The 24,044-nt window shown below is 36.5% G+C and overlaps 1 protein-coding gene across 3 annotated transcripts; it reads left to right on the top strand.

The window, feature by feature from the left end:
- csgalnact2 (chondroitin sulfate N-acetylgalactosaminyltransferase 2) lies at positions 1-20,850 on the top strand. Of its 3 annotated transcripts, XM_088915897.1 has the most exons (10): positions 1-130; positions 1,737-1,874; positions 3,275-3,420; positions 4,724-6,223; positions 11,192-11,408; positions 11,703-11,804; positions 12,356-12,534; positions 13,429-13,523; positions 14,082-14,163; positions 16,393-20,850. In XM_088915897.1, the coding sequence occupies exons 4-10, from the start codon at positions 5,572-5,574 to the stop codon at positions 16,683-16,685; spliced, it is 1,620 nt and encodes a 539-aa protein (XP_088772023.1). In that variant the 5' UTR covers positions 1-130; positions 1,737-1,874; positions 3,275-3,420; positions 4,724-5,571; the 3' UTR covers positions 16,686-20,850. The 3 variants fall into 3 exon arrangements, with proteins under 3 accessions (XP_088772023.1, XP_088772025.1, XP_088772024.1); XM_088915899.1 differs by lacking the exons at positions 1,737-1,874; positions 3,275-3,420; XM_088915898.1 differs by lacking the exons at positions 1-130; positions 1,737-1,874 and having other exon boundaries at positions 3,088-3,420.
- Positions 20,851-24,044: the final 3,194 nt, after the last annotated feature.

Here is a 24,044-nt window from a genome sequence, read left to right as displayed (position 1 = left end):
TATGCTGTTTGCAGAGAAGCTATTTTCACAGTATTCGGCTTCAGTATCAGATTTTATGAAGACTTTAATTTTACTGTCATCAACACTGGCTGCAAAATATTTCTGCTTAGCGACCAGTTCTTGATTTTGGGTAAGTACTGAGTGATGTATCGCCATTTTCTGATGCGTTTTTTAGCTAATGCCTCTGTCGAGATTAAAGACAGAAAAACGTTTTTACTGGGAGGATCAGCAGTCAGCGGTGCTTGGGAGGATTAGTTCACATTCACTTCTATAAAGTCTTGAGTCACGATAAAAGGTTGTATGTTATAGAGTAACGGCAGATGCCTGTACTAAATCTGTTATAAGGGGAAGTAACGTTTCGTTGTTTTTTTACTTTTAATTCCGCTGAAACATTTCATGTCCGAAACGACACTAATATTCCTATGGTTCTATTTAGTGAAATAGATACTTTATTACAACAGTTAATTAAATGACTACGTATATAAATAAATAGCTATCTGACTTTCTTGTAGAAAACTTGTTTTTTTAAACATTAAGTGGAAGTAAAAAACAAACACCATTACAAACTTTGACCACGTCAGAATAGTGTCAAGGTTCGTGGTTCAGGAAAAGGGATTAGTTAGCCACTGATACCGCATCCTTTGACCACTCAAACTAAACAATTTTTGAATAAGTTAAAGTGAACCTCTGGAAAGCAAGTAGGATCAACTCTAATAATGCACACCAAAAAATTGTTGATCTAAGTTTCAAGCGCCGATAGCTTGGATCTCTTGTAGAGTGTCTAGTGATTGTTACGATTTTAACTTGCTATTCGTAATGTCCAAAGAGTCTGTAGCGCATAGAATTGAAATAATAAGAAAAACAGAAGAGAAACCAGTAGAGTAACTAACAGTTGAATTCTGGGGTTCTCCGGAGAAAGAGTAGAGTGGAGCCATTGAAATTTCAATCGCATGTTTTAATGATCATCCCTGTTAAATCAAAATACATGTTTTACTTTAGTTTTTCTCTTGTTCAATAAGTTCTTTTATCCCAACAGCAGAACCCGCATCCTCCCACTCTGTCCTTTTACTTTAAAACTAAAGTGTTACATCTGGAGGTGGTGATTGCAAATTGCTGAAACCACCACCAAGACACCTGTGGGTAGAATAACCAACTAGTTTGGAAATAAAGTAATGTTTTTTATACTGTATTTATAGTGACTTAGTCTAAAAAGAAAGTCACATACAGTATATTATTAATGCTGGTTTTTAAACATAGTTGATTCATTTATACGAATGCTATTTAGTAAGAATTAAAAAAAAGTAATTCTTTGTTTTGTCTGCATTGCTATGATGACACTGTCTAAATAACACCAAAGCATATATCAAAAACTGGGTTTCTAGTAGATGAAGAAAATTGAAAGAACCTTTTTATGACCTTTGGAGTTAGCAGTGTTATACTCTTATAATGTACTAACAGGCTCTGATTCACCAAAGAGACTTGAGGCTGTTGCAATTTGTCCCAGTTGTCCAAGTTAATGGGCATGAATCAGTGTTCTCTCCAAAGTTCTGAAGGTAGACTATACAACTTCTCATTGCATTTATTTGTAGAATTTGGGGGGAAAAAAGATCCTGATCTAAGCTCTAGGAACATGATAGATACATTACTAATTTGCTGTTCAACTAAAAAAAACAGCATCTTGCTGATATATGCAGGTTCCAACACTGTAATTTGAACATTTGCATTGTGTATTTCAGTTTCCGGTGATGTTTCCTGCAAATGTGCACTCCATCTTGGATTTAACAAAGACTGGAAATTCCAAAACATGTCAATATTGTACTCCAAGGTTTAGTTTCCAGAGATACATTTTGTAAATTTGCTAAATTATGTATTGGGTAAGAAAAAAAGCTCTGTTAAAAAACTTTAAGTAGTCTGTTGATAAAGATTGACTGTCCATGTCTCTTGGCTCGCATTGTCTCAGTAGTACAATATGCATGACAGAGAATTCCCTCAGTTACCAAAGGATGTCTCAGAATAACAATGCCCTTCATTGAACTAGACATATCTGCGTATTGAGAAGACCTTTCAAAGTACTGGTTAACACAACATTCTTCAGACACGGCACAGGATATACATTCACATGTAGAAAATTGCATTTAAATATAACAGGCTCAGACCATAATGGTATCAGTCAAGTGAAGGTGGGGTCCATTACAGGGATGAAATGAGATTTTTATCAAAGGAAGGCAGAGAAGATGGCAAAAGTATTTGGTTTATAATAGAGGAAGGATTCTCCACCATGAAGTCTTATGAGTCTGTAAGCCTTTTCTTATTTTAAAAATCTTTTTACCAAGATATGTCTGTTAAGAATAAATATTAATTTACAATGTCAACCTGAAACATATCAATGTATTTATTGGAGCAATCAGTGAATGAGGAATCTTCCTCAGCAGCGATCCACCAGAGATCCTCCAATCTGGAGCCCTAACTCACTGCTGCCCACTCAATCCCAACAACAAAGTCCTGGGACGAACTGGCTGATTGACCATGTACAGAAAGTTTGCATGTCTAAGTTCTCATGTCTGTGAATCTCTATCACAGGAAATATCTTCCTCCATCTCAGGTGTCTCTGTTTGTGGCATACAGTAGCTGCCCCTGTTCTGCCACTTTATTTCTGTAAGGTACATATCTGATTTTTGTTGTAAGAATGTCTTCAATTTGTTTTCTACTGTGACAGCTGGAAGAGTTGTTAAGTGGGGCTGTGGAGTTTCACAGTAATGAGGTATAATAACAATAGTGACATTCTTTTGAAGTATGCATGTTTATATAGTATATTTAAATGCCTAGAGGTCTGTGGGTGAAATGAATATGTTTCAAGATCATTAAACAATTTACAAAAGAGAAATAATTGGACCTAAACCTGGCCTTTTCTAGTTAATTGTTACTGGCATGAAGAAACAAGTCATACAACATAGATGTACTACTACACAATGAATTATCTGCCCTTGTTAACATCTGGACAGCAGTGAAAAAGAATAGAGCAGAAAGCACTGCACTTTTACTGGTTTCTTATGATTTATATAGCCTTATGTTGTTTTAAACATTTAGTTCATTTCATTAAACACTTTTCAATGACACGGCTAAAATGACTTTTTCCAGGCCTGGTCTTGGAGGGACAGTAATTATGGCTGTTGTAGAACAAAAGGAGAATTGAGCAGAAAACTACATTTTACAACACTGCCAAGACGTGCTACAACTGGATAATGGATTTTTCATGTGTTTTTAAACCCACTAGCACCTGCCACAGAATAGTTTCTGCAGTTTAGAAGAAAAGGAAAATCTTCTTTCACTGTCTCGAAATGCCAAGACTGGAAAAAACAGAAGCTTCAAAAACCATGGACTGTGAAATTAAGCTGCTCAGAGGCATCATGCCAAAGCAAAGTGAGGTGGACTTTGTCGTCTAATACTTTTTTTGGGGAAAAAAAAAATAATTTCTGATGTTCATTTTCACATTATCTTTCAGTATGCCATTGGACACTTGTCCAGTGTTTCTGTGCCCATAACTGTTCTAGTTCTAGTTCTTCAGCAAAAGTTGCTGTCATCAGGTTTATTCACAAAAGACAGTGTTTGGCAAGACCAGGCTAATGAAGACAGCAATTCACAGCTTTTCCTATGTGGGACTTGCTAAGCCAGAAGCCTTTGGCAGCGAGGAACTTTGTATGTAAGAGTCTGAAGAAAATGTGCCAGTCCAGCTGAGGTATCGTCTTCTAGGTCTTAGGACTGAGACATACCAGACAGGCGCTTTCCGCAGTGTTGAATTAATGACTGAGATGTGGACATCAGCTGCCCATCTCAACAGGTAGGCAAAGGGAGTTAATGATGCCACAGTTTTAGTTTTGTATAGAAAAATGGGTACAGTGTAAAGACTAATGTGTAACGTAAGCCAATGGAATTGATCTAGGTGGTCAGACCTTAGCATCAGTTGGAAAGCATGGCCTTTATATGTTATATAGGAGTATTTTGATGTTTGTTTCTTTATGATACTGATGATACCTTTCAGTTTGTGAGCCTTTTTGCTTTCTGAATCATATGAAAAAGACATTTCTCCTTAGTGTTATATCACTACCAACTAATAAAGTATTAAAGTCCTATTTTAAAGGCTTGGTAGCAGATCCAAAATAACCCTTATGTGCTAAACATTATTCTGTTGCAATTTTGACGTAATTTTATTTTGATTCTTCTGAATTACTTTGCCTGATTCACTGTAGCATATTTCAAAATATTAAAAAAACATGATCATGTAGTGATGTAAGACACTTGAGATACAGCTTCCTCTAATACATGATGGCTCACATAATTTGACATTAATAGTAACAGGAATGTTGCCATTTTTCCTTCTACTGTTGACATAACATGTCTTATTATAGTCAAGGAATGAAGTCCATATTCAACACCTTAGATTAAGGCCAGACTTGATTTATGCTCTCTATTTGTACATTAAATATATAATGTTAAAAGTACATTGTACAATGTATAATAAAACTATATTAAAACAGAGTCAAGACTTTAGGATAACCCTTTTTTAATATATTGTGTGACATTTTGCCAGGCATTATCTGCAGTACTTCAGTAAACGTAAGTGTCACGGAAGGTCAGGAGGTGGAACAGTGTGGTATTGTATATTGTTGGAAATGTTTTAAAACTTAAAAATCCAAAATGTTAATCTACACTTTTTTGTTCTTAGGTTGCGTCTTTGATTTTCTGCCTGAGGACGTAGGACTGCATGGACTTCATAATGTTACTGTTGCTCAGTGACTGCAGCAATAAAACTGTCACAAATTCTAAGCACCCTAAACTGTTTTCGGGAACAGAATTCAAATGAGGTCATTTGGAATCTAAAAGTTTCCTCTGCCACCTCTGAGGCTTTTACTCTTTCCATTATGCAACTGAAACAAAATTGGGTTATATTTGAAAGAACCTAATGCCTTTATAGGCAATATTCTTTAAATTGCACAATTTCTGTTACATGTTATCAAAAAATATATTTTTGGAGTGATAAAGTGTGCAGAATTTGAACCTGAAATCACGGTCTTTCATTTTAAAATAAAGCAATTTTAATATAATTACCTTATAAATATGGACAAGCTGTCCACATGTGGCTCAGTTGCTTTTGAATTTTTATAGTATTTCATTGTATTACAAAACCTGTCTGAAGGACTACCACACTACCTTTATAAGATTCCAAACAGCCTTCCTCTAATTTATATCCTTACCTATGTTCTAATGAGCTCCGTTCTTCTTCATTATATAAGAAATGATTAATCTTGGAGTTTACCACAGTTGCATAAAATGAACAGAACATTCTTTAGCTGAGTGAAGTGCTATGATTGACCTCTTTGAGCTCGGGTTCCAATCCCTTTTTATTCAGTCCACGTTGATGGTGTGACTTCATAGTGATTCTCAGTCTCTGTGGCTGCAGAAGAAGCACTTCAGAAGTCCACTAGTCCAGTAGAATTTGGCCATTGTGCAGGTAGCTGGCATCCCATGGAGATGATGTTAGTTGCTAATCCATACAATTAAGACCAATTTACCATGCCTAGAAGAGGCTTGACCCTGCAGGGCCGAATGCGCTGGCTGCTCCTGGGGATTGTTCTCCTGTTCAGCCTGATGCTGCTCACCTATTTTCTGGAATGCGCCCCCCCTCCAGATGTCAGCTCAGCCCTGCCAGGTCTTGGGGCCGAGCCCTATGGCAAAGAGTACTACCAGGCCTTGCTTCAGGAACAAGAGGAGCGCCATCTCAATAGAGCAGCCAGTCTCAAGAGGCAGATCGCTCAGCTGAAGCAGGAGCTCCAGGAGATGAGCGAGAAGCTTAAGTCCCTGCAGGATAAGAAAGGCACAGGGGGCCAAGGTCACACAGGGAACAAAGACCAGGAGCCGAATGACCTCCTGGAATACCTCCACTCACAGATTGACAAGGCCGAGGTTAGCACGGGAGCCAGACTGCCCAGCGAGTATGCTGCTATCCCGTTCGAGAGCTTCACTGCCACCAAGGTCTACCAGCTGGAGATGGGCTTGACCAGGCACCCAGAGGAGAAACCAGTGCGCAAGGACCGTCGGGACGAACTCCAGGAGGTCATCGAGGCGGGCCTTGAGGTCATCAACAACCCGGATGAGGAAGATGGACAGGAAGAAGATGGCATGCCTGTGCAGAAGCAAGCCTACACGGAAAGTGACTTTGTAGAAGGTAAGTGTATTGCTCCTCTTATAACATTTCCATACCACACAGTATCCTGCAAACCACGCAGCAGAGATCCTCGTGCTACGTCTTTAATCTTTCCTGTTGTTTTTTCAGCCTCTTCATTCTGACCTTATAACAATTTATGTATTGTGGCAAATTGAGAAGGTCTAAAAAGTTTCTCATTTAAAACCCTTTTCACGCATAATGTCTAAATGTTCTTTCTTTGGCCTGATAAAGAACCAAAGAGTCAATAACACCAGAAATCTATTTGAATTTGGAAGATTATCCAAATTCTGTGTTGTGTAAACCTGTAATCTCTTAACTCCCTGGTACTTTTGGTTATTAAGTACAGTGGGAGTAATAGTAGTGAAATTCTACACCTGGATAGTGCTGTAGTGTTCTCCACAGCATAGGCACATAGAAGTTGAAAATATTTATTCTGCAGTATGGTGGTATTTCTGCAGATACAATCTACAGACGAAAGATCTGAAAGTGTTTCTTTGAGTATTGATCTAAAGTATATGTTAATGCAGATAGCTGTTTCTTAAAGTTTCAGATAGTCTTTCGTATACATTTGTAACACCCACCATCTTACATGCTGACAATTGGCACAGAAATAATATTTCATATCTGCATGTGTTTATTTATTTTGAATATCAGAGGGACAGATTTGTTTCCAGGTTAGATAATATAAAAATTTGTGGGCATTTAAAGTACTACTAGTCAGATGCATTGTGAGGTACTCTTGTATTCTACCGCAGGTCTTAATTATTTGATTAATCTTAATTCATACACTGTGGGTGCACATTATTAGCCAAATATGTTTTCAGGTCATTTCTATTTCAGTATTGGTTACATTTATTTTAAAAAATGATATTTTTTCCTAACAAGAATTGTCAAATGTTTACATATTTTAAATTTAATTGTCATTATGTTCTGTATTTGGCATTCATGAATTGAAGTATTTTGTTCATTTTGCTTATTTTACTTATGTGTTTTAGTATGAATAGTTTTTCTATCACTGCACAATCCAACTTTATAGCCAGAAGATTAGTGGGAAACAAGTTTGAAAGGGAAAACCTTTGTCTTCTTGTATTAGTGACTTGAATTTTCCCTATATAAAAATGAGAAAAAGACAACCTTAATTAACTTTGCACAATCTGGCTTACCAGCAATCCCGCCGTGGTACTATTTTGCTCGTATCTGTCCACATTGAGATTTTGTGTTATGCTTTTATAAACTTTCTGTCTCAACTTTAAAACTTTTTGGCTGGTACAAGGCAGGAGCAGACAGAAATTCAACAGTCTGGGTCTATTGTGTGTCTTATCATTCTCCCCTGACCACAGCTGAGTACATGTATGGAAAAAGTACCTGAACCTAAACCCTGTCTTCTTGGGTTGAATGGGTTGATTAGCTTAGGGATCTTTATTGTTCATTATGTTGATTAAATGAAAAGAGAATCTGTAATGCTGAAAAGCCAGATCAATTTTGGTCATATGTGATGAGCACATCAGCAGTAATTCAGTAGATACTTATTTGAAAAGCATGCAGTTGTGATTTTTTCTTCTGTTGACAATTTGACATTTTAAAATGTGCTTCAGTTTGAAATGAAACACACTTTCAATACATTTTTTTTCTCTTCTACTTTACAAGAAAACATAATGTTAAACCTGTGTGGTGGTGAAATAGGACTGCGGTCAAATTTTGGCAAATGACTTTGAAAAATATTTTTGGGGTTGCACTCACAAAGTTTTTAAAAGCTTCAGCTGAGTTACTAAATTGCATGAGAAGAAAAATAGTTTTGGCCTTGAATGTCCGTAGGGTATGACCAAATACCTTTTCATTTGTGTCATCTTTTCCTGTTGTGGTCATTATGATTATATACTTACCCCACAACCTGTGATGGCATGTCTGTTTCATTTCTGCAGTCTGCGGACTGAAAACGGTAGTAAAAATATTTAACTCACCACCTTCACAGCAGTTGAGGCAGGAGGTAGTGTGATGGCCTGATAAGTGAAATTATTTTTAGGCTTCCAAGTAGTAAAAGCCTACAGTGTAACTAAACTTTCTTCCTACTTTTAAAATTGCTCATGTTTGAACATTGGGCATCATTGCAACTTCATATCAAGTAGGTCTACTGGGATAGATAAGCCATTAATTTTACTAAAAAAACTACCACAACCATGATGAGCCTTTCAGAATTTTCTTACAATTGATTGCACTAATTGAAGTAAAACAGATTTAATCAACAAAGCTTTTTTTTAATAATTGGCATGTCATTTTTTAAGCCTGCAAATATGGTCATCCAAAAAACACGAAAATGGTTTACTTCATTAACTTGGAGATATACAGTATATGTAGAATTTTAGTTCCAAGAGGATAAATATTTGTAAAATATGGGGTTCCTACAGAAACCAAGATGACTGTCTCATTGCCATTTCTTTCACTTAGTTGTTGGCACATTGTCCATAACTTTAATTCCCAGTGTTCAAAATCAATTTGGCCAATTGTCTCAACACATCATCATCCCAGTGAGTATACCATTGATAACAGATATTTTAATTGCAGCTTAGCCCAAGATGGCTGTGTGACCACCATTTTCTCACAATTCAAACTGACCCTACCCTGGGAGCCCCTGAATGCAAACTTGGCATGTTTCATGAACAATCAAAGCTCATTCTGATTTGCTCCTCAAAAATTGCTACACTGGGCAATCAACAACTTGGTAAAATGCAGCCTCTTATGAAAACTCTTAACCGTGGACTCTTATCCTATTTAACATTAAATGTAGTACAAAACCGTTCTAGTAACAGTAAAGTTACGATATATATTGTGACTTTATTGTGGTTTATACACAATGAAGTGTATAAACTACAGTGGTTGCCTGACCAACACTGTTCACAAAACTCAAAATTCCTGCCCATAGCATTAACTGCTTGGCAAAATTCAACCTATTACAAAACCTGCTCTTATTAAGGAGCAATTGACCAGTTATCTCTAAAGTTTCTAGATATCAGTTTAATTATAAAAGTATGGTAAAATGAAGTTCCTGCATAAATCCCATTGCCCAAGTGTCTTCCATTTTGCTTGCTGGTAACCAAACTACCATTGTCCTGGAAACAGCTGCACCAACTGACTTTGAGTTTTCACAGGTTGATACCCAGCCATATCCATCATTTTCAGTTGGATCTCACATTTTGCAGCAATACTTCATACACCTACACTGTCATCATGTGCATGGAGAAACACATCACAAAAAATAATTCCCAACCTGTTAGCTATCTGTTGTTTCCCAACTTGCAAAAATTCTAGAACGTGCTGTTATACTTCAGTTACATAACTATCTCATGACAAACAACCTTTTCAAACCCCTCCAATCTGGCTTCCGTCAACTTCACAGCACAGAAACTGCCCTGATCAAAGCCACTAACGATCTCCTAATAGCTTCTGATTCTGGTTCTCTTTCTATACTCATCCTTCTTGATCTCAGTGGTGCTTTTGACACTGTTGACCATAACATCTTACTTTCTCATCTCGAGACTGTGTTTGGAGTTTCTGACACTGCTCTCAAATGGTACAAGTCTTACCTCACTGATCACTGTCAGTTTGTCTCTCTTAATGGGTATAGGTCTGAAATTGGTCTTGTTAAGTCTGGTGTTCCTCAGGGCTCAATACTGGGCCCCTTGCTCTTCAGCATTTACATGTTTCCAATTTGGTCAGCTTTTAAGATCACATGGCCTCAGCTTTCATTTCTACACTGATGATACTCAAATATACATCCATACCAAACCTGACACTGATGTGGCTGTCTCTATTCTATCTAATTGCATCTCAAAATTTCCTTCATCTTAACTGCGATAAGACTGAAGTCATGCTTATTGGCACCCCCCCATCAACTTCGTAAAGCCAGTCCTGTAACCCTATCTGTAGATGGTTCTGTTCTTGAGCTTCAATCTAAATTGAAAAACCTTGGGGTTATATTCGATTCTGGCTTAATCTTTGACCCACATGTGCAACATATTGTCAAAACATATTTTTTCACCTCAGAAATATTGCTAGACTACGCCCTATGCTATCATTAACTGTGGCTGAAAAGGTGATCAACACATTTTTGTTCTCTCGAATTGACTACTGTAATGCTCTACTCGCTGGGGTATCTAAATCAACTTTGAACAAACTGCAGTTATGTCTAAAATTCAGCAGCCAGAATCCTGACCAGGTCTAGTGCAAATGATCACATTACTCCTATCATGGAGTCCTTGCACTGGCTTCCGGTCAAATTCCATGTAGACTTTAAATCCTCATGCTCATCTATAAGGTTCTGCTAGGCTTGGCACCTCAGTACCTGTCTGAACTATTATCGCCCTACTCCCCACCTTGCAACCTTCGCTCTTCTGATTCTGGTCTCCTTACTGTCCCCCAAGCCCGTCTACATTGTATGGGTGACAGGGCCTTCTCCTGTTATGCCCCCAAGCTCTGGAACTCTCTCCCCAAGGATATCAGGGAGTCACCTTCTCTGCTCCTTCAAATCCAGACTCAAAACTCTCTTCTTTAGAAAAGCCTTTACTTAACTGGTTCCATTCTTCACCCTCTGCTTTTCTTAGTACCACCATCCACGGTCTCCTCTGTATATTGTAATTGTGTTTTATCTTGTGTATTCTTTTTATTTATTGTTGTTGTCATTCTGTAAAGCGCTTTGAGAAGCCACCTTTAAAGGCGCTATATAAAATAAAGTTTATTATTATTATTATTATTATTCTCAATTAGTTTACTTGCACTTCTCTCACACTGTGAAAATGAAAGGGTAGGCACATGCTTGAATGTTTTCAAAACGGCTTATAGTTTTTTTTTTAGTTCAAGTTCTCTTATTGACACTGTAAGCCAATACAAAACATGCGCCATATTACCACTAAAGGTATTGATCTTCACTTTGCTTTGGTCGATTAGTCTTCTTGCATGTGTCCTTGTCGCTAGGGCTTTACCGCACAGAGCGAGATAAGGGCACGCTGTATGAGCTGTTCTATCGGAAGGAAGACGCTGATGATTTCCGACACGTTACCTTGTTTCGTCCTTTCGGCCCTCTGATGAAAGTGAGAAGTACTTCCATAGAAGCTGCCAGCAGCATTATTAATATCATTGTACCACTGTCTGGGAGAGCAGAAGCCTTCTCTCAGTTTCTACACAACTTTAGGTGAGTAGTAGCTCTGCTTTATGTTTTTGGAGTCTCTACAAAGCCCTGATTGATGTTGGCAAATGTCTGGGTTAATGTTATCTGGCTCGTTAATGCATTTAGATTTTCTGAGTCAAGCTATTGACATTTGATGTATAGGTTTGCTCTCTACATGCTGAAAAACCTTTCTTACAATAATAAGCCTGTTACACATAGATAAGAATCAGAGGTTGCTTTTCATTTAACAGCACTACTGTGTCTTGCAGAGCGAGAAAAAATGCAGGAAATGATCAGTGTTGTTGGTTATAATTACAGAGAGGTGTGTATGCAGCATGACAGACAGGTCCATCTCACCGTGGTGTATTTTGGGCAGGAAGGCCTGCTGGAAGTGAAAACTGTCTTGGAAAAAGTAGCCAGGTTAGTAACTAAAACTGGGGGAAAAGACAATTCTTGAAGTTCAAAATGACGTATGAAATTTGTGACTTAAAATGTTAATCAGGCCCTATAATTTTGAAATTGGTATGGGATTCTGTTTCAGAAAAGGGTTTAGTACTGTATTAGAGGATGAGATAACTACAGTGTATCTGAATTGCCATAGGCTAAAGAAAATGTATTTGTACTGCTAAATCATTTGCTTTGGGTAAGAGACCCAGTTTAACATGTTTTATGATGTTTACAGATAACTAATCCTCTACAAAAAAGATTTGATCATTTTAAGCATTACAGTACATATGATTTTAAAAATACTTATATTCCACCCATATACTATGTGTGTATCAGGAGAGGCAAGTTCAGCATTAATAACATTAAAGACTGTGTTAGAATCAGTCTATGGCATTGGGACTATTTTTTTTTATTGTAGTTAAATAGAAACCCTAAATTTTTATTATTTCAGTACACAACCTTAAGCCTTTGTGCTTTTGCAATTAAATATTTTAGAGTTTTTTTAATTCTCCTTAAATCTCCAGGGAAGAAAATTTCTCCAACTATACTCTAATCCCTGTGAATGAGGAGTTCTCACGGGGAAGAGGGCTGGATATAGGAGCCCATGCTTGGAAGAAGGGCGACGTTCTCATGTTCTTCTGTGACGTTGATATTTATTTCACATTGGAGTTTCTTAACACCTGCCGCCTTAACACATATCCAAGTAGGTTGTATACACGTATGAATCCTGCCTGCTCTGTTTTAGGAAGGCGATTCAGTTTAGAAATGTCGAGCTTTATTCTTTCTGGGGTTAAATGTTCAGAATTGTAAAGACAGTCAATAACTTGTAATTATTAAATGGGATGTAATAAGCATGTATCCTTCTGTCATTTTTTTGATGATTGTTTTAATATAAGACATTTTTCTTGGAGCCTAGATCATAGCAAAAACTATTATAGTGTATTCTGAACTGTTTTATTTTCTGGTATTCAATGTTTTTAGCCTGATGGATGCATAGGTCAGGAAATCTAATTATGGGGAATGTGGTTTAGGGTTTTAAGAAAACGGAGCTCAGCCAGTATTATTGCCCACTGCCTTGTCTCATTGCAGTGAGTCACAGGTGTGTCAGAGCATACAAGTTCCTGTTAGTTCTTCCTTCTAAATACATAGGGAAGCTATGAAAATACTTTCTATCCTTGACATGAGATGTTAAACTTTCCCAACCGATTCGTACAGTCAATAAGAGGTCTCCTTTTCAAACTGCTATTTTTGCAAATGAGCTAATTCCTGGTTTAGGCCTGGTGCGTTCACATTTAAACTAGAACGGTCTTTTATAAAATTTGTAAAAAGTTTAACAAGCCTTTTTAATAAACCCATCTGTCCTGAAGACCATAATTATTCTTACTGTTGGTACATCCTAAACTAGGAAATTCTGACAATGCAAGTTTTAAGCACAATTTAGAACTTGTGCCATCCAGCATGTTATTTGTATAGAACCGTTAAGAAACAGAATTGTTTGATAAATTTAATTGACGTTCTTTATTTTAAGGCAACATTAATTCTTTGCTTAAAATTGCTTTGGAAGTCTTTGCATTGACTTATGTGTTGTCTATTTCAGACAAAAGAGTCTTTTATCCAGTTGTGTTCAGTTTGTACAATCCTGCCATTGTATATGGAAATCTTGAGCTGTCTCCTCCTGTTGAACAGCAACTTGTGAGTAGCTTCATGACTGGTCATTTTTTTATTTAAACATAACACAAAATCAAAATGAAATATAATTTGTATATTTTTAACTTCTGGCATTGTTAAAATGCTTTGCAATAACATTGGGGAAAAAGGTGGAGTACTAATTTGCTTTCCCTGAAAATATCTGGGTAATAGACTGTGAGATGTGTTTTGAGAAAGTGTTTGTGCTTGAAAAGTAACACTACATACAAGTATTTTCAATTCTATATATGTTATTGTACCAAAACAAGGAAGCTGTAAAGAAAGCAAATTAAGCACATAGGATCCCTTACCGGAGATCCCTCTCGTAGAGACTATTGTACACCCCTGTTCTTGTGGCTGCGTAAGCTTTTCTAACACAGTAAATTAGACCAACCTCTAGGCAAAGAGTCAGAAAGTCATATTTATTGTGGCAATATGACTCTAAATAATTTTAGGTTTTTGCAACTGGTTGCTGCTGTGTGCACTGATGTTGGTAAATGGCTGTTATTATGGGCAGCACAATGAGAATTACTGTTTACCAGATTTATTCTGTATTTTTTTTAGGTTCATAAAAAAGATGCTGGCTTCTGGAGGGATTTTGGTTTTGGAATGACTTGTCAGTATCGTTCTGACTTTCTCAACATTGGTAAGTTAAGTTAATAAATTTTGAGTCATAATTATCGATCGTTTAAGTGGAGAGTTGTAGCGTTCATTCTGTAATGACGGGGAACTTGAATAGAAGTTTTCTAAGGCTGAACTGGGAACTGTTTTTGGTGGTAACTAAATCACCTTATTATTTGTCCAACACAGTGTATCATTAGTGTACACGGTGCTTTTTGTGTAAATACATCTGCAGAGCCACAGGCATAAGCACAAGAGCGTATGTACAGTATTAAGTCCATTTGCAAAACCTACAAATGGAATTCATTTAAATAAAGCATAAGTTTTCAAACTTTTATATACAAAAGTATTTAAAAAATCTTGTCTACAACTAAAATGAAAATGTTGAAAATATATTTATACATATGCCTACCAGTTACAAGATGGGGCATTCAGATTAAAATCACAAAGGGCTAAAGGAAGGGACTTTGAGCAGACCCTGTCCCTTTATCCAGATGCATGGGCATGTAGATTCACATTTGAATCAAAACAGTTAGTAAATGGCTCTGTGTTCAGGATTTGTGTTGATTGCATTGAATGGACCTCAGCGTCTTTCATAGAAATACCCAGATCAATGACGGAAGATCTGGTTAGAGCTGGCAGGTGATTGTTAGTTCTCCACAGGACTCCTGTGGCTGCCCGGCTCCAGCCACATATAAGACAGAATAGTGTCAGTGCAATCCATAGCCGTCTTCCACTTGGATTGGATTCTGTTTAGGTTCACATTGTGAAAAGAAGCCAACAGTCTTTCATCTCAAAGTATCTATCATTTGTTTTCAATTTGTTTTCTCATTTTGTTTTTTTCTTTAGTTTTTCCAAATTTGAATGAAATGGAGCATCACAGATTACTGCAATCATAAACATTTTTTGCACATCTCTTAAAATACTGTGGATTTACAAATTCCTTATATAACTGCTAAGTCAGCTCTAACTGCAATATGCTTTTTTCATTATTATTTGAAGGCACATTAGAATGATGTGGTTTTCTTAAGGAAATCCAAAACTGCAATTGAAAGGGAGTGAAATATTCATTGCCATCCCTTTTCTCAGAACTATTGAGCAGGACATTTGATAAAATATACAAGTCCCCCTTTAATATATGGAAAATTATTTAATTTTTTTACCCTTTAAAAAAACTGTTTAGCCAATTAACCTAAGGCTATATGGGTATAATTCTAGTTCCAAAGTAACGGATATGTATGAAAATCTGGTTCCTTTGTCATCTGGGCTGGCTACCAGACTGCCATTTGTTTCTCTTTGTTGTGAACAAGCAGCCTATAACACCAAATCCTTCTGTTTATAAAAAAGTTTGTCTAGTTAACTGCAAACTATTAAGCATCATTATCGCATCCATCTGGGGAACCACTGTACCAATTAATTCAAAACTGGACAGATTGCTTGTATAATCAAAGCTGCTTCTGCTTTACACCTCAGAAGTTACTATGATAATTTTCCTGCCCACATTGAGCGATCAACTGGGTGAAATGCAGCCTCTTACAAAAACTGCTTCTATTCAAGGACTATTAGGCCATTTAACACTAACCTTGCTAGGTATCATTATATTAACAATGCAGTTAACATATGGGGATCCTGTATAAACCACAGGACTGAAAAAAATTTTGTTCACAAAACCCAAATTACCATTGTCTGTCAGCAGACAGTGATGTCCATATTGAATTTATTTTTGGCTGGTTTAATCGCATCCTAACGTGGCTCAGATTTGCCTCTCACAGATTGCAGGAATGCTTTATACGCCCACAACAGGTAGTCACCTACACAGCAAGATAAGCAGCTTTGCTAACTGCTCTTCTTCAAAACCTGTTTAGCCAAGGAAATCCAGATTTGATAAGTATCTTTTTAGTTTTGTCTTAGTTCAATCGTAGTTCATGTAAACTGTTAAAACTACTAGGTAGGGGCTTGTTATTATATTAACAATATTGACTTTGATGTAAAAACAACAAAGCTAAACAAATTATTGTACAAAACTAAAACTGTTCTGGTAATTGACTGATTTTGGTTATTTAAAGCATTGCAACTTCATAAATTGTAACAAGATTAACTCCCACTGACTTTCTCACTGGAGTCTTTCTTACTTTTGTATGGGAACTGAATAAATTAGTGAAGAAAAAAACGATCAGTTAGTATGCCAGTTAATTAAAGACTAATGTTTATAGATCCTGTTTAATTTCATTCGTCGCATTGTTTTTTCTATTAGGAGGCTTTGACCTGGAAGTGAAAGGCTGGGGTGTCGAGGATGTTCATTTATACAGGAAGTACCTGCGCAGTGACCTCATCGTGGTGCGCACTCCAGTGTCTGGGCTGTTCCACTTGTGGCATGAGAAGCAGTGTGCTGATGAGCTGACACCAGAGCAGTACCGCATGTGCATTCAGTCCAAGGCCATGAATGAAGCCTCTCACTCTCACCTGGGAATGCTGGTGTTCCGGGAAGAGATTGAATCCCATCTCCGTAAGCAAGCCTTTCAAACCCACAGCAAACCAGCTGATTGAAGGACCACGGTCACAGTCAAGAGTCCCAGCTGTCACATACGTACCGTGAAGATGTGGAAGACGAATATGTTCTACAGTCCCTTCTTGACTCAGCTTTCTGCGAAGCCTTCCCATGAAATATAGAAAATTTATGAGGCCAGACCAAATCCTGGTCACATTTGACTGCTTGTTCTCTACTGAAAGAAATACTGGATCTGGCACCAAACTCAAAAACAGAAACTGATTTACATTTCCAGTCACTTTGGGATTTTAAGGGCATTGGCTGCAGACAGTAGTTAAAAAAATCATTAGTAAAAAACAGTTTTGTAAAACAGCAGTGCTAACATTTTAAGTCTCTTTCCAATGATCTAAAGGGATGTGGCCGGTTGATCCTTGAAATTAAGTAAGGCCTGCTTCGTATTTGAGACACTGCTGTGTAGAATCAGGTACTGTAGGAAAGGTTCCTGGAGGACCAGTAGGCAACAGTGTAGCATGGATGAAGGAAGTATTATACGTCATGCTTTTGTAAGAACAGTAATTCTATTCTGAATTCCAGCAGTGAATTTGGTTTTAGGCTAACACATTATGCTGTGACCACAGTTTAAAATAGCTGGTGGAACTTATAAATTAACATTCACACAGCCCTCTCCTGCACTCTTCTCAGTGATCTTAGATTATGCAGATTGTGGCAATGAGGGACAGAATGGCTTCAGTGATCCACTCCTCTGAAAGATCCTTAAGTGCTTGATTAGTTGTGTGACGTAATCAGTGTCAAAGACCTGTCGCGGGGTCGTTACTTGTAAGTGTTGCAGTATAAAATGAACTACCGGTAACCGCTCCACAGCTGAAACAGTAGTTCACAATGAATCCACTATTGGGCACTCATCAGTTTCTGGAGAATTCCAGTCAAGGAGCTTCAACATATCTAGTTTTCTAACAGTTTGATTTTGATAAATTAAACAGGTGTTTTGTTAAAGTAAATAACTTAGGGATAATTTTGAACAAATATCTCAGTCCCATGACTGCAGCATTTCCATTGTGAAGCCTGATCTCGTCAGATGTCAAGCTAAGTGAGACAGGGCCTGGTCTGTACTGTAAATACTGTAAAGGGAGGACCAGTAGGTGGCACTGTGGACCAGAATTTCAAAATTAATACTCCAGCATGGTGACAGTGAACTCTACTGTCGGCAATGCTGAGGCTGTGCACTTGCCTTGATTGATCTTGCCTATATTAAGCTCACACTTAATTCAACTGGTGAACAAGTTCTTTACATTTCCACCTGGTGTGCTATGTAGTGGGGCTACAAATGCATAATGTCTTCTGCTTTTCACCCAGTTAGTGCTGCACTTCAATGTGGACATGGATTTTGGGATCCTTAGGGGTTAAAATCTAGGAAGTATTATTGCCTTTCAGCCACCAAGGACAAAATGTGACTGATCTTCTGAATTATACAATACAAAGCAGGGCTCTCCTCTGCTAGGGCTCTCCAGGTCCAGGTTTGTAGAACCCTGGTTTAAACCAATATTGATCCTCTGATTTGAGTTTTCCACCCAGTTAAAATAGTGTAATTTGCATTTAAAATGTTTTTTTTTTACATTTTATAAAACTATTTATAAAATATAAATAGTTTTTAACTATTCCAGATAAACAGGAATGTTTGGACCAAGTCAGCTATTAAAAATAATGAATTGTTGTCTTTCATTTTTTATTACAACTGTGTATGTTAATGGATGCCTGCTAATGATATTGAAATTAGCAGAATTACCATTGCTATTATTGTTTTTGTAACATACCTGAAGAAACATTTGTTCCATTTCATCTGTGAGCTAGCTGAAATTGTGGCTTTGCTTTTAAAACATTTTTTTGCTTATACATGTAAGTGCATTCCTTTTTTGAATACACTCACAAATACAGCTAACAGCATTTGCTGTTAGTATCTTGTCAAGGTTATAATATGGAAAATGAACAGCATGAAAATACTTTAAAAATTGTGGGATGAACTAAAGGTTATTTAGCACTGTGTTGAATAATCAACATGAATTTCAGTGATCTTGATTGAGTTGATAAGGATTAAATCATTTACTGCAACTTCATTTGAGAGCAGTTCTTATAGACAATCAGGGGTATAATTCATTGTATCTTCCCTTGTTTCTTAATCTTTTCTCCGGTATCTCAACAAGTCTGAGGAAATCATGAAAGTAAATGAATGTGAATAGTAATTCCAAACTGGGTTCTTTAAAATTGGGCAGTGACTCATTCACATTGCTTGTTGCTTTTTAACTTTTAGCAGTTTCTTTTTATTATTTCTTATTTTTACAGGAAAATTGTTTATAACATCTTTTAATACTGTGGCCAAGAGATTTAGCCAAAATTACTAGAAAGTTGTTAAGGTATTATTTCAGAGTTACTTGATGGCACACTTTCTACTGTACAGTATATAAAAATGAAAATAGGTTACCTTGGTTTGTAGGTGCTAAGTTTAAATATAGAGATGATGGAATATTATGCACACCATGATTAAAAATACTACTACCACACTTTATCCTCAATAAAATATCTGGTATTTCCCTTTGCTTGGATTTACAGATAATGTATTTCAACTATAATGCTGCAGTTTGTGTTATAAGCTGAGCTGAAAATACCAGCAAATGTCTTACCTTTTCTGTACCCCTGTTTGAAATTACCATTTTCTTTTCAATGTGAGATGCCACTGTACTGTTCTTCCACTTCAATAATTCATATAGAGGCATGTTTTTATAAAACGAAATACTTAAGAACAGACCTTTTTCTTTGTGGTGTAGCATTTTTTTTCATTTACAAACATTTTGTAATTTATCTTCCTTTTTTCTGAAAAGATTTTATGATATACGTGGTCCAGTTTAACTGTCATACAACTCTTTTAGATTTTGCTCAAGACTGAAAAGCTTGTTCATTGGGTGTAGTTGGAAATTATTTTACCGTTTGCGGACTAAAATAATTTTGCATTTGTTTTTCAAACAAAAACCCGCACAGTCAGCTTTTTAAAAGAGGATGCAAATCTTACAGCCCTCGTAACCAGTTTTTATTTTGAGGAGCCGTTTAATTAAATTAGTTAATTAAACATGTTATATGCCGACTTTTGTTAGGTCAATTTCCTAAAGATGGGGAACTTACCCCAAAAAGGAAGGTTTTAAGATGTATGTGAAACACCACAAGAAAACGGAAAGTGTGCGTACATGCAGTATGTACTGTGTGGTTCAGTCTGTCCTCTTTAAGGACTGCATGTTGCAAAGAATGCTTTGCCTATTTTTGCCATTTCAGAATTCTTGAAAGCACTACCTTAGGATAAACAAAAGGGAATACAATTCAGTAATGGCTTGTTTTTTAATAAGTATTGTGTTTTGTTTTGCTTTGCTGCAAGGAAGTAAAGATAAAAATCAATGTGAATGTTTTCAGTAATTTTATTTTAGATTAGACAGCTGTCTATATTCTCTCTGAAGTGGATTCGTTTTTTCCCCACTTACAGTAGGTGTTGCCGCATCCAATATGATAATCTCAGGGTGGTCCTCTTATATTCTTGCCTTTTCAGGAAAAAAAAGGGATTTCCCAGTCTCCTCTTGTTGCCTAAAAGGGAATTGAAGCCAAACTGTGCCATTTGTTTCTTTTTATAAAAGTGCCACTTTTTTGGAAAAGAAATGTCAATACAGGACACGCTAGAGAAAACATTTAAGACTTCCTTCTGTTGTTTGAGCTAAGTAGCTTTGGAAACTTGTTTAAAGAAAGGTATTCCCACAGAACACAAGGAGCTACTGTATATTCTGTGATGAATGTGTACCTTAAAGGAATCTTAAAAGAAATATGCACCTACTATTTTTTCCTGTCACAAAGTGGAAGCTCTGCTAAAGATGCAATCTTTTCTTTATAATGCGATCATTCAGTAATCATGATCTTTAAAAGGTCTTTGTGCTATAATTACATTTTATAACATAACTATTGCAGCATGTCAATGGAATAGTCTTTCAGTTTACAATATACAAATAGTGTATATCAGCAGAAATGCAATAAAGGTTAGAGTAGTGCAAACACCGTTAATATCGTACTTACTGAACTCCTGAGATATCTTGAAAGCAAATGGCTGAATTTAATTTTTTATGTAGTTTTTTTAGTAGTTATGTTTTGAATAAAAGTGTAACATTGCTCCAAAAATTGTTTTGACTTTTATTGCTTTCACTGAAGATATTGAAGAATTGTCCTTATTTTTTTTCTTGGGTGTATCACTGATTTCTTTTTGAGGTGTTTTTCATTATTTTGGGGGCATCAAGGTTACTCCTTTTTTTTTGCATTTTCAAAGTGGTAAATGTAAGTTTGAAACTGCAAAGAAAATGAGTAACCTTGATGCCCTACTGGAAAATGCAAGTTTAAAACAATTGAAATGAAGAAAAAATGTCAAGTCAATCCTGGAGGATTACAATACTTTATGGCTTTCATTCTCAGTTGTATAAAGTGTAAATTAATCTTACAGCGATGCTCAGAATCCTGTATAGATTTAGTAGCTTTAAATCACAATGAACTATTGGATATAATTGTATTTCCCTGCCACTGTCCTGGGAAACCACTGTGTCATTGTTTTTAATTTCAGCTAAGCTCTGATGTGGTGTAAAAAAGAGTTGTAAAAAGAGTAAACTTGCTTCTGTGCTCATTCCCGAGTTTCAGAAATACCCAACTTCAGCTGTCCCTGCTCTTGAGTTATAATGAATGCTGTGTGATCAACAGGTAAAAGTGTGCAGTGGCTGTTTTTCTATAATTGGTTTAGAAGACAGATGTCTCTAAATAGGCTTTCTTTTCATGTACTCATGTAATTAGTTTCCAGTGTAAGTATGTTCATAAAATCACCAAGGTACAATGTTTATAATACCATAGAAATTTAAGGATCACCATGACTTCAGTACATGTTTTTAGTTTTACAACCTGGAGGTGGATTTGGAATTTTGTGAACGTATTCAAGATCCAAAGCCATTGGTCTTTGAAAATGTTCTAACTGTGACCCCTACTGGTGGTTTCAAGCTATATGGCCTGTTCATGTATTTTTGGTTTGTTACGGAATACTGAAACCGGAGATTACATGATGAAAAATGTCCTACTCAAATAACCATCTTAGCATATACCTGTTAAAATTTTAACTTTATGCATTACTGTAAAGGTGTCCAGTTCATGAAACTGTTAGTTAATTTAGTGATGAGGAGGAGTTTGCACTGATCTTAAAACACATCTGTAATCACATAGCTGAAGGGAGAGAACATAGAAATGTCTTCCTTCGTTCTAATGAGCACCCAGAGAATTCTAAATTATGTAAGGAGTTTTCAAGGCTAACACTAGAGGTCAGTGTTTACTGCGCTTAAACTGACAAAATTGTGGGATTGCTCTATGTTGAGTTTTCATGAGGTGAGGTGGCAGGAAAATGCTCAAACCAGTGGACTAATCACCCACAAGGTACACAGGTCTAACTGGAGAGCAAAAAGATGACAAGACCATGGAAAAGAAAATTGTTAAAAAATTTTACAAATTACACAATGAACTAGACCAAAGCTCACGCCCCAAGAAGGCTCCACAGCCGAAATGTTGTTTCTTTCTTCTCTTTTCAGCATGGAATAAACCTATTGCTTGTTCCTAGACCAAAGAATGTTTTTTCAGACAGAATGGTGAATGTGCTGCAATAAAGGCTGCAAGACTACTTAAAACTAATTTAGGAAAAATACATATAATGTAGGTCACTTAACGGCACTAATCTTTTTTTCAATTTGATGTAATTTTCAAGTGTTTTAATCCTCATCCTCACAAAGGAGAGTTAGGTTGTTAGACCCACCAGCTATATCGGTGTTAAATGATGAATATTAATAATTCTGTACAAATCGTTTGAAGCATGGTTCTGGGTTATATTACAGAAAGAACGATCAATTAATTTTATGATGAGTTTTTCTATCAAGACTAAATACTACCTTCATGGATCATAACACATAGAGATGTTAGGATGCCCCAGAAAAGAAACAGTCACCTTGTGGTGCAATTCTAAGATGGAAAACATGGGAAGGATATTAGACTTGAGACGACTACATACTGTATAAATTCAGATTAAAACAAGCCATGTCTGGGTGGCATTGTGGTCCAGTGGCTCTCATTCCAGTTCTGGATTTGAAACTGTCTAGGTCTTTGTGGAGCTGCAAGTTCTTCAACTACTCTTTGCTGTGCAGATATGCTTTATTAGTTTAGTGAGTGAGTTCTGTTTTGTGGCTACCGGGATAGGCTCTCCATAATACTGTGGTTCCTGAAAATGAATGGCAGAGAGGTGTACCTGAAAAGGACCCTGCCCCTCTGTGCAGATTAGGTTATATTGACCTTGTAATTTTGGACAGAGATTTGATTTGTGACCACTTTAAACTTTTTACTGTAACTTTGTCTGGTTTGTATTCAAATTCCCCTTTGCTGACAATGCATTAATGACAATATCGGCTCTTTCATAATGATGTATTACCTGAATGCATGAAATGCATGTTTGTGTCTGGAGGGATACTGAATCTGCGTTTTTGACTTCCTTGTGTATCCCTGAGCAGGGATACTTTGCACAAAAACACTTGAGATTCCAGTTAGAAGAAGAACATGAACAGCCAGCAAAATTTTGAGCATTACAAAACAGCCCAAAGCAAAGGGTTGGTGATCATCAAAGCACATCCAAAGAGTGAAGAAGAAAAATGAGTTTTCAAGTCATTTCACTTAATTTTAGGGTTAAGTCCAATGCTATAATACTGCAAAATAGTGAAAGTCTGTTGATGTAGACTAACTCTCCACCGACAGTATATTTACATTTGTAGGACATTAATCTGTCCAGTGAGAAAAAATATTTTTAACCTTAATCTCGTGTTTCCCTAGTTCTGGGAGTCATCATTCACTGCTTTAAAGGGTGTTTATAAAAAATATTTGCCTTAAAATAACTAGCATAATCATTTAGGCCAATTATGATGATATCATTTTTGCTCATTTATAAAAATAGCTCATTAACCTGCACAGACCTAAAATTCTGCTATTTTAAATGTAATATCTTAGTTTTTATAGAATGTTCAAATTATTAAATACTGTATTTACCTACTTTCTATGTGGTCCTACATTATAATATTGAAGTATTTCAGTAAAAAAAAACATACTACAGATACAAAAGAAGATACAAGCAAGACAGGCAATGTCAATTTTTACATTAATTGGTGTCCCCATTTTACCTAAATCTTTGAATAGTGTAAGAAAGGTGATTTTTCTGGTAAGTATTGGTTTCTTTCTATTGTGGATTGTTGACCCTGTTTTCCAGTGCTCACTTCCTCCATTGAACCATTAAATGTCACACAGCAAGATTT

This window comes from Atractosteus spatula, chromosome 5 (assembly GCF_055471065.1).
Source record: "Atractosteus spatula isolate fAtrSpa1 chromosome 5, fAtrSpa1.hap1, whole genome shotgun sequence".
NCBI classification, from domain to species: domain Eukaryota; kingdom Metazoa; phylum Chordata; class Actinopteri; order Semionotiformes; family Lepisosteidae; genus Atractosteus; species Atractosteus spatula.
This window is presented reverse-complemented; position numbering and strand designations above follow the sequence as displayed.